This window comes from Aethalodelphis obliquidens, unplaced genomic scaffold (genome assembly GCF_003676395.1).
Source record: "Aethalodelphis obliquidens isolate GAN/ISIS:26980383/991018 unplaced genomic scaffold, ASM367639v1 scaffold8, whole genome shotgun sequence".
In the NCBI taxonomy this organism is placed as follows: Eukaryota; Metazoa; Chordata; class Mammalia; order Artiodactyla; family Delphinidae; genus Aethalodelphis; species Aethalodelphis obliquidens.
The window spans coordinates 61,273,629-61,284,994 of record NW_020837952.1 but is presented as its reverse complement, the minus strand read 5'-3'; the positions used below and the strand labels follow the sequence as shown (position 1 = coordinate 61,284,994).

The 11,366-nt window shown below is 45.3% G+C and overlaps 1 protein-coding gene across 4 annotated transcripts in view; it reads right to left on the bottom strand.

Annotated features, from left to right (window-relative positions):
* PPARA (peroxisome proliferator activated receptor alpha) overlaps window positions 1-11,366 on the bottom strand; it is a 75,726-nt gene that overhangs the window by 8,500 nt on the left and 55,860 nt on the right. For all 4 annotated transcript variants that reach the window (XM_027107983.1, XM_027107982.1, XM_027107984.1 and 1 more), the window contains exons 4-7: window positions 10,587-10,747; window positions 8,848-8,986; window positions 7,720-7,925; window positions 2,049-2,496 (exon numbers count right to left, since the gene is read on the bottom strand). In XM_027107983.1, coding sequence (XP_026963784.1) covers window positions 2,049-2,496; window positions 7,720-7,925; window positions 8,848-8,986; window positions 10,587-10,747 — 954 coding nt within the window. The remainder of the gene's footprint in view (window positions 1-2,048; window positions 2,497-7,719; window positions 7,926-8,847; window positions 8,987-10,586; window positions 10,748-11,366) is intronic.

The window sequence follows — 11,366 nt, the reverse complement described above, 5'->3', positions numbered from 1 at the left end:
AGAGGGGAGGCCTGAGGCTTGGGGCAGGGAATCGGAGGATGGATACGGGAGGACGCTGAGGTAACCCAGCGAGGGGAGGCCTGAGGCTTGGGGCAGGAAGGGTGATGTGGACACCAGGTGTCCTCCCGGGGCGGCTCAGACACAGACACCAGACTTCCCGGGACAGCTCAGATCCATGCATCCTGCCCTTGTTCCAGAAGATCAGCCCCCACCCTCCATATTCAGTAGGCAGGGCTCTCTCTAGAGTCCCATGTGCATCACTAGGATTTTCAAAGGTGTTGCTCGTCATGTGGATTTTTCTTTTTTCTTTTTTTGGTTATAAAATAATGACTAAGTTTTTAAAGAGAGAGATTTTAAAAAATAGTAAGTGAACCCCCCCTCATAATTTTAACCCCGTCATACAGATTTCATGTATACCTCACCAGACATTTTTCTGATCTGTGATTAAAATTTCTTTTATAAAACTGTCATACTACTTATAAATAGCTGTGCGTCGCTCTCCCCACAACACGGCATCTTGAGCGCGCAAAGGACGGTGGTGGATCACATTCTGTGCTTTTTGCCAGAGCACAGGACTTCCTCCACCTGTGCCCAGCTGGACGGTCAGAAGGACGGACCTCGTGGAGCTGGGCCACCCTCCCCCAGCTCCACGTCCAGAGTCCGGGCGACTGTGGCCACAGCCTCAGTTCCGCGAGTGAGGGACTCGCGGCGGACAGTACAGCTTCAGGCAGCTTGAGGAGGCGGTGGCCCCTTCGGTCTCCCCTAAGGCTGGGTGGGGTCAGCCGAGTTTACAGTAGAGGGTTGACCTTAGACCCAGGACAGGGCTATTTAAAGGAACGTGACACCGAGCCAAAAGCCTGGGGACCGCAGGGCCAGCTGCCCCGTACAGAGGCCTAGATTCTCCTGCACTGGGATCCACTTCCTTTGGCAAAGCACACTTTGCAGTCACAGACCGTGAGCTACAGATAGTTTTCATTATGAAATAGCATAAATGTACCAATGGAGACAGCAACTGTACTAACATCTGTATGACTTTATAGAATACTGTCTGTAATATGGATATAATATGATGATAACATAATTATAACACTGTCGTCCCTTGGGATCTGGGGGGGATTGGTTGCAGGACCCCCCCAAGACGCCAAAATCCACGGACGCTCAAGTCCCGTATATAAAATGGCATATAACCTACGCACATTCTCCCGTGCACTTTAGTGATCTCTAGATTACTTGTAATACCTAACACAATGTAAATGCCACGTAAATGGTTGCCGGTGTGTGGTAAATTCAAGTTTCGTTTTTGGAATTTTCTGGAAGTGTTTTTTTCTGAATGTTTTCAATCCGCAGTTGGTTGAATCTGCAAATGCAGAACCCACAGATGTGGAGGGCCAACTGTATATGATGATATTATACACCATACATTATAATATTATTACAATTATATCTGATATATAATAGATATTAGATATACTAGATATAATTACATTATAATTATTAATGATACCTAATCTTCCATTATATTCTAAATAAATATATATTCATGTAATTACAGATAGAACATTTATACTTTACAAATGTGTTTATATATAATAACATGAAGTTTGGGATTAACATATACACACTGCTATATATAAAGTAGATAATCAACACGGACCTGCTGTATAGCACAAGGAACTCTACTCAGTATTCTGTAAAAACCTAAATGGGAAAAGAATCTGAAAAAGAATAGATATACGTATATGTATAGCTGAATCACTTCACTATACACCTGAAACTAACACAACGTTGTAAATCAACTATACTCCAATATAAAATAAAAATTTTAAAAAATAAAAGCTCTGAAACAGAAAACAATAACATATGCTATAGTATGATATGATATTGATATCATTCTCACTGAATTCTGGTTAGTGGCAATGTGGGGCTCGGACACCCTCCTCCCCTACAGTGCTGGCTCCACCCTACTCACGTCGGATTTACCACCGCCAGATTCCCTAGGTGGGAGGCTGTGATTGCCACAGCACCAGCAGGTGAAGTCAATAACTTACCTCCACAGCAAATTATAGCAGCCACAAAAAGGGAAATATCACTGTCGTCCAGCTCCAGTGCATTAAACTTCATTGCAAAATCGAACTTGGGCTCCATGATATCACAAAATGGTTTTCTTAGGCTTTTTAGAAATTCACGAGTTATAAAACCATTTCCATATGCTACCAGCATCCCGTCTTTATTCATCACAGAAGACAGCATTGCAAATATGGCCTCGTAAACTCCGTATTTCAGCAAAGTGACTTGGTCGTTCAAGTCCAAGTTTGCGAACCCCGGGATGGACTTGGCGAATTCCGTGAGCTCCGTGACCGTCTCCACAGACGTGCACTGGCAGCAGTGGAAGATGCGGACCTCTGCCTCCTTGTTCTGGATGCCGTTGGCCACCAACTTGGCCACGAGAGTCTTCTCGGCCATACATAACGTCTCCATGTCGTGTATGACAAAAGGCTGAAAAGAAAAACACCGGAATAAGTCGGGTGATTGGCGACAAGCTGTCTGCTTAATTATCAAGAAAATGATGAGTAGCTGCAGTATTCCAGCCACCTGTCGAGAATCAAATTATGTACAAAACACAGTCCTCATCCTTAAACAACCTCAAAATTAGTTGGGGACAAGAAGACATTTAATAGAGGACAATATAAATCAGTAAGAGAATAATCATCGGCGCCTAAAACTGGGTGGGGATTTCATTGCTAAGAAAGTGAAGTTCTGGGAATTCCCTGGCTGTCCAGTGGTTAGGACTCCATGCTTCCACTGTAGGGGGCACAGGTTTGATCCCTGGTCGGGGAACTAAGATCCCATATGCCGTGTAGCATGGCCAAAAAAAAAAAAAAAGTGAAGTACTGATTTTGGCAATAAAGCTAACAAGAAAGAGAATATTAGCAAAGCACTTTAAATATTTTATAATGTCCTCTAAATTCCCAAATACTACTGCAATAGCCAGTAATTACAATAATTCTTAATTTTGCCATTTTATGAACTTCGCAGATAATCATCATTATCCGACGCTGACTGTTGAATGAATAAATTTGGCATGTAAGTAAATACAAGTCAGAACGTTGGCATTTGTGTGGAAGTAAACAAACGAGCATCGTTAAACCCTTGCTCTTGGGGGGTAAACTGGAAAGCCTTGAAGGACCCTCGTTTCCCGGTACAGGAGACTGAAATCTTCCCACCACTGCTCCATGTTCTGAGACAAATACCGAATCCCCATGGCAGCTCCCTAAATGTGGCCTTCCCATTTGCATCTAAACCCACCGTTCCTGCCATTTTATAAAGATCTAGCAGAGGAAGGAAGAGATGGTTGGCCATGTTATTTGAAGCCAACGTGCTCAGAAGCGATGATGTATCTGGCGGGGCTTAGAAGAATGGGCACAGATACCGCTGCTGGCCAAACTTTGTGCCAGCTCTGTGTGCGGAGCGGAATAAATGGCAGGCTCTGAGGGATCTCTCTGAGCCTTAATGTGTTCTACAGACCAATAATGAAGTGGGCTGAGGCATTATTTTCGATCCCCACTGGATAAACACTGAGTGTATAAGAAGCCCAGTGATTTTAAGAATCACTCTGCCAGTGGGCAAAACACATCACTGACAGTGCCTCTGTGCCCATGGCACGACGTGTGCCCTATTTCTGGGCTCACAAGAGCATCAGGAGGAATCAGCACAAAGCCATCTTCTGGGAACCTGCTGGGTATACCTGGTACAGAGGTGGGTGTGTTGGGATAATGTGATGCATTGCCTACGAAATGTTTAAACAGAATTAGAATTTGCAAGATAGTGTTGGACAAAAAAAAAAAAGATCTGATTTCACATCTGAGGAAAGGGAATATTTTTAAAATTATCTGTGAATGACTGAAAACATTCTGAATACAGAACTCAAAGCCCAATTTCTAACGATCTCAAGTTTGATGAAGGAAGAGTAAAACTGTCTCTCTCCAAAGACTTTAAAAGCAGGCCAGAACTTCCCGGTGGCCCAGTGGTTAAGAACCCACCTGCCAATGCAGGGGACATGGGTTCAAGCCCTGGTCTAAGAAGATCCCACATGCTGCAGAACAACTAAGCCCGTGCGCCACAACTGCTGAGCCTGCGCTCTAGAGCCCACAAGCCACAACTACTGAGCCTACATGCCACAACTACTGAAGCCCACGCGCCTAGAGCCCGTGCTCTGCAACAAGAGAAGCCACCACAATGAGAAGCCCGTGCACCGCAACGAAGAGTAGCCCCCGCTCGCCGCAACTAGAGAAAGCCTGCGCGCAGCAACGAAGACCCAACACAGCCAAAAATAAATAAATAAATTAAAAGCAGGCCAGATTTACCACTGTTTTGAGAAAGTCTGGGGGCAGTTCTGCTTCACAGGAAGTTGGAGCTCGGATTTAAAGTATTAACGTTTACAGGATGGACCAGAAAAATGTTTTTTTTTTTTTTTTTTTTTTTTTTTTTTTTTTTTTTGCAGTACGTGGGCCTCTCACTGTTGTGGCCTTTCCCGTTGCGGAGTATAGGCTCTGGACGCACAGGCTCAGCGGCCATGGCTCACAGGCCCAGCCGCTCCGCAGCATGTGGGATCTTCCCGGACCAGGACACGAACCCGCGTCCCCTGATCGGCAGGCGGACTCTCAACCACTGCGCCACCAGGGAAGCCCCAGAAAAATGTTTTTAAAGGACAGGTGGCAGTACTCCCTCAATTTCAGAAAATATTATAAGGCCACCTTGACTTTATTCAAATCACTGGCTTTTCAAAAGTACATTCAGCAGAAATAAAGGTGTTAAAAAAAAAAAAAAAAAAAAGAATCCTGTTGTCAAAAAAAACCCTTGAGAAACACTGAGTTAGATAAAGTTAGAGTCTACCAGAGTCTTTCACGTGAGTGTACACCGTGGACCTTTAAGAATGGGATTGGCATAAATAGTGGTTCCCAGTGTTTGACTGCAGAACGCTTATTATTATTATACTGTTGTTGTTATTTGGTAGGACATCTCTTGGACTAGCACAGACTGGCTACACAATTTGCAGGGCCCAGTGCAAAATGACAATGTGGGGTCCCTTATTCGAAAGTGCTTACGAATTTCAAGACAGCGACAGAGCACTAAACGTCAGCACGAGGCCCTCTAAGCAGGGGCGTTGTGAAGCTGGACACACGCCCAGGACGCTGGCCCTGGACTATTTTTATGTGGAACATTCTCTCATAAACGGAGACTTCAATGGTAAGAAATATTTCATTTCATGTGTATAAAATTATCGCCTGGATTTTAAAAGGCAGGCCTCATGAACAGGCAAAATTAGAAACGATCTGAATTCAAAACAAGTGCTAACATTTGAAAAATCATGTTTATCACAGCCAAAGAGATATTATAGAGTGACACCCTTGAAAGTTTGCCAGACTTTATTGAGAAACATTCTTGATTAGACTATTTTAAAAATCCAGAAGCTTATATTTAACTTTGGAATATTTTCTTTATGCTCAAGCTTGACTATGAATATATCTGATGTTACGGGTGGTCATTTCAAATCGGTGAAGCACACTGTAAAGCTTTTAAACGGCACAAGGCAGAAAGATGCCCACTTGCCCCCAAAACCACTCCATGCCAGGACCAGAAGTCTCCCCTAACTGATAGGTATTTCCCTCGCTCACGCCTGACACTGTTCTGTGTGCGTTAATGATGTTATAAGAATTCATCTCCAAAACACATCGAAACAGCATTTCCTATGAAAAGTTCGGCAGCAGCATCTTTTCGGAGAAATTTAATTGTGACTTATTGGTAGAATTGCTTTGGATGAAGTGATCTAATAAGCTCTTGGGTGGGTTTTACTACACACTTCTAGATATAGTACAAAATAGTACGTTTTTCAAGCTCCTGACAAGTTATAGGTATAATATTTCAATATAACACAGCAGGCCAAACCCCACGGTGTGGTGTGAGGGGGCCGCCATTCCAGGATGCCGCCCCTCCCGGCAGCTCTGTCTCTGACCCAGCACAGATGGAGCAGAGACTGTGGCCCCAAGCTGGATGCTCCAAGCTCTGGGGTGCACTAGGCTGGGCGGGGAGGTGGGAGGAGGGCCATGCTTCAACATACAGAGGAAATGGGGTGGGAAGTGAACCCAGGAGCAAACAGTGCCGTCAAAGGCAGTGGCTGGCCCTGGACACTCCCTTTCAAACTGGTACCCGCGATGCTCTGCTTCGGAGGTGGGCAGAAGCAAGCAATTGACTCTCAGCAATACCCCGAATTCTGTTTTTCCTCTTCAGTGACGCCCAGTGCTGGACTATGGGTCTATCATTTATTTCCTTAAGACCAAAAGCCAGATTCCTCTCCCAGAGTAACTGTGTGATGGCCCTCAACGGTCCAGATTTCAACTCTGGCCGCGGGTGATGGGCTCCTGCTTAGAGTGCGTGGATCTCAGTGGGGTGTGAGAAGGATACTCCATGGAAATCGAGTTAATACTAAACAAGACTGTTTGGTTCCGAGTCAAGATGACTTTTAAGTTTGCTTTGCTTTGCATTCTGAAAACCCAAGGGAGATGGAGAAGAACTCAGCAAGATCTAAAAGGATTCCAAGAGAGCAGAAATTGGGGTTGCTTTAATTTGGGGCTACACGAATCATTTCCAGGATAGAAATTCAAAGGTAAAAGATTACTTTGCTTTTACCCTTGTGATCTGGAAAGGGTTAGGGTGGAGTTTCTTCGAGCCTCTGGGGCCGCCCAGCACGGGTGTGGCTTTATGATTTAACAACGGTTTGCCTGAACCCTCCTAAATTACCTCAGCCTATTGAATTGGAAAATTCACCCAAGAATGAAAAGACTCGGTAAAAAAGAGGTTTGGTTTGTTCATGAAGGTAAGTAGCTTGTGAGATGCTTTATCTTCCTGTGACTGAAAATTCCAGCTTGTAATTCCCAAAAAAGATGGCTTCAAGCTACTCATTAGGACAAATGAAACCTGTTTCACCACTCTCATAGGAGAAAGGCAAAACGTCTTCATTCGCCAACCTTGGGCCATCCCCCTCTTTGAAGGTAGCTCTGAGATTAGGCCTGTAATGGAGACAGAGGCTTAGCTAACTGTGGGGTGGGTACAGGGTGGAATCAGGCAGGAGAGGCGAAGTGTAGGCGTCCACAAGGGGCAATCTTAGTTGCTACCGAGAAGGTCCAGAACTGTCCCAAAAGACAATAACGTTTCTGTAAACAAAGGACCCTTTCTAAGCCCCGAGATGTCATTTCCTTCTCATTGGAGAAAAAGAAGGTGGGCAGGGGGTAGGAAGGGGGAGGTCGGAGAGGAGAAGGTAGTTTTAGGGGAAAGGATGTGAGAGCACACTTTGAGTGGGAAGTGAATAGTTTCATTTTCTGGCATTAAAATAGGGATTAAAACAAAATCACTTAAGAAGCAACCCTAGAATCTGGTAAACTATTAACCAGACTTTCTGAGTGCATTAATTACAGAGTCATTAGAAGAACTTGGTTGCTAGGAGCTCTGAGGTGGATCAAATGGGACGGGAGTTGCTGCTGGGCTACGTTTTATAGTCTCTGAAGGAAATGTTTCCATTGCATTGTCTCCCATTTGCGCTGGGGATAAATATGATTTTCTCAGCATTTAGGACATACTTCCTCAGTCCTCCTCCTCGACTCTAGCTGACGTGTTGCCCAAGAAGCACTTCAGACGATAATAACCAGCGGCAAAGCCACCTACCGGATTGTTGCTGGCCTTTCCCGCGAGGATGACCCGGGCCTTAACCTTGTTCATGTTGAAGTTCTTCAAATAGGCCTCGTAAATCCTCTTAGCGAGAGATTTGAGATCTGCGGTTTCAGAATTTTTTTCTAGGTCATGTTCACATGTAAGGATTTCTGCTTTCAATTTTGCTTTTTCCGATCTTGGCATTCGTCCAAAACGAATCGCTGGGGGTCGGAGAGGAGAAACGGAAGAACGGAAAACACAGAGAAATGAACAACAAAACAGGGCACGAGGACTAATGGCTGGACGAAAGGTTCACACCACGGGTTAGACTGTGAGCAAACATGCATGGGTAAGTTACCATCCACTTCTCAGCACTATTCAGCTTTCTCCCTTGGAGAGATGAAAATAAACGTCAAACCCCATATATCCTGGACTTTTTAAAAAGCTTGAAATTAAAGGTGGCACCATGACTCACTTTATCAGTAGGATGGGCTTAAGGTCACTTCATGTCGTTAGGTACATAATTGAGCCTTTCGGTTAAGGAGATGGAAGTGAGCCTTAGAAGTTAACATAGTACCTTTTCCTTTTACCAGAAGGTAGACATGCAACTCTTACGAACACATTATTTGAAATTCACTTTCCTGTAGTAATTGGCAGATTCTAAAATAAGAGTATGGGGACTGCCCTGGTGGTCCAGTGGTTAGGACTCCGAGCTTCCACTGCGGGGGACCCAGGTTCAATCCCTGGTCGGGGAACTAAGATCCCGAGAGCCGAGCAGCACGGCCAAAACAAAAAAAAATAATAGGAGTAGGATTGAATATAATTAAATTCATAACATGGTCACATGTTTGCAATGGCACATGCTTCATACATATGACATGAACATCAAGACATCCCAGTGGTCTCCAATGGGTTTCAAAATCTTGTATCAAAGTTGCACCATCTGAAGTTTCTAACAGTATTTCCAAGGGTTCTACTGGATCTCTGTTATTCGAGGCTTATTTTTCTTAGGCTATCATGTTACAAAATGACCCGAGCATTAAATGCTGCAGCACATTCATTCAAAATACAGTCTGTTCCGACCCGATAAGGGGGGTAAACTGAGGCATGGGTGGGGAAAATGCGATAGACAACCTTACCTACCATTATGGGACATCCCAACTGAAAGGCACTTGTGAAAACGACAATACTGGCACTTATTCCGGTTCTTTTTCTGAATCTTGCAGCTACGGTCACATGTGTCATATGCCAGCTTTAGCCGAATAGTTCTCCGAAAGAAACCCTGCGGATTGAGGTACAGTTTATTAAAGAATATGGGCCACTGAGGAATCAGTGTCATTCCTTTATTCACGTTTCCTGTTGCTCATTTATTGTCTTTTTTTTTTTTTTTTTTTTTTTGCGGTACGCGGGCCTCTCACTGCTGCGGCCTCTCCCGTTGCGGAGCACAGGTTCCGGACACGCAGGCTCAGCGGCCATGGCTCACGGGCCCAGCCGCTCCGCGGCATGTGGGTTCTTCCCGGACCAGGGCACGAACCCGTGTCCCCTGCATCGGCAGGCGGACTCTCAACCGCTGCGCCACCAGGGAGGCCCCTATTGTCTTTTTTTAAATGAACGAAATGTAGAGAAACAGTTTATCTAGAAAGTCTGATGTAATTGGGGCAAATTGGAAATTGGAAATTTCATTACATGTAAAATGAAAAACAATAAAATGAGGCCAAAGTCAAAGTAATTTCAACACGTCCTCACCTGGCCTGGGAAGACACAATCACAGTCTCCTGAAGAGTGACTCTGCCTTGCTAAGATTTATACAAATGTGACTTTCTCTTCTGAGGACAGATCCATATTTGTGACTAAAAAGTTCTAAGAATTTTTGTAAGAGAATATTAACTCTCTAAAGGACAAAGATTATATAATAAAAGGAAGCCAGCTGGTTGTAAATAATTTTCTCTTTATAAAAGTGTCTTAGGGACTTCTCTGGCAGTCCAGTGGTTAGGACTTAGCGCTTCCACTGAAGGGGCATGGGTTCCGTCCCTGGTGGGGGAACTAAGATCACGTGTGCCGTGTGCTAAGGCACAACCAAAACAAAACAAAAACAAAAACAAATAAAAATACCTTAAACTTTACTTTAGTAAAGAACCAACTTTACTATTTAGTTCATAAAAAAACAAAAGGAAACCAAGGTGACTAACCATGGCCCTGCAGAAAAGGCCACTTTGCAAGTAGTTTTTTTCAAGGTATGTGGCTGGCAAATTGTGAAGGTTTATATTTACACTGGGCTCTTTCCTCTTTGCTTTCCGGTCATCCTTCCGTAGTTCTGCTGGAGGACACGGCCTGACCCCCTGCACCGCGGGCTCTGGGTCACCTCTGGTTAGAGGTCCAGCTGAGCTGGCACAAGAATAAGGATATACACGAGGGTGCTCGTGGTTCGGGTGGACAGGCCCCCGGCGTGCAGGAAGGGGCTGCTGGGGGATCCTGAGCAGCCGGGGAGGACACAGCCGCGGGGCTGGTCGTCGCCCAGCACGTGCTGCAGGATCCTGACATCTCTGACGGTCGTGAGAACCCTTGCCCTCCGTGACCTTCTGATGAGGGTGGAGAGAGAAAGTGGACAAAACTCTCTGACCTCGCATCCAAATGAAGGGAGCATCTTTAATGTGGTTTATTTTCTGTTAAAGAACACACCCTCTACGTCACTTACAAAGAACAGCCCAGCAATATGCCATAGACTTTCCAAAGAGAGAAAGGAATGTGTTACGTGGGTCAGTTTCTGATCTACAACTTGAGCAGACCTTTCTTAGTAGTGACAAACATTTGTGTATAAAATAAAAGGAACCACACGTAGTCCCCGAAAGGCCACCTTTCTCCCCATCCAGGGTCCACCGTACCTTGCAGCCTTCACATGCGTGAACTCCGTAATGGTAGCCCGAGGCTTTGTCCCCACAGATTCTACACTCGATGTTCAGTGCTACACTGGACGATTCCTCGGCGCTGCCAGGAACCACAGGGTAAGAGATGGACGAGGGACTCGAGGCTGGTGAGAGGGTGTCTAGGAACACAAGGGGAAGATTTACGAATATTCACAGCCTCGCCATCCGATGTCGAAACCCGCTTTCTGAGGACCTGAGTTCACGTGTGAGGCATTTAGTGGGGAGGCATCAGCTGGTGGGCAGGGCTCCCATGCTGCATCCACCCTGGCCTGGCCCTTGCACACCCTCTGTGCTCCCACAGTGACCACGTCGCCGGCATCCCCGCAGCACCCACCCAAGGGGCTCCCCAACTGAGAAACAACTTTACTTTTTAATCCATAAAAAACAAAACAAAATGGACTAAACCATGGCCCTGCAGAAAAGGCCACTTTGCAAGTAGCCTTGTTCACACAAACGGTTACAGCAGCTTTATTCCTTTCTTTTTTGGGCGGAGGCGGGGGATACTATTTTATTAACATTTAAATGTCACCAACAATGAGCTCAAGTATATGCTAGCCACATGCTCAGATTTTTTTTTTTAAATAAATTTATTTATTTATTTTTGGCCGCGTTGGGTCTTGTTGCTGCGCGCAGGCTTTCTCTAGTTGCGGCGAGCGGGGGCTACTCTTCGTTGCGGTGTGCGGGCTTCTCATGGCGGTGGCTTCTCTTGTTGCGGAGCACGGGCTCTAGGCACGTGGG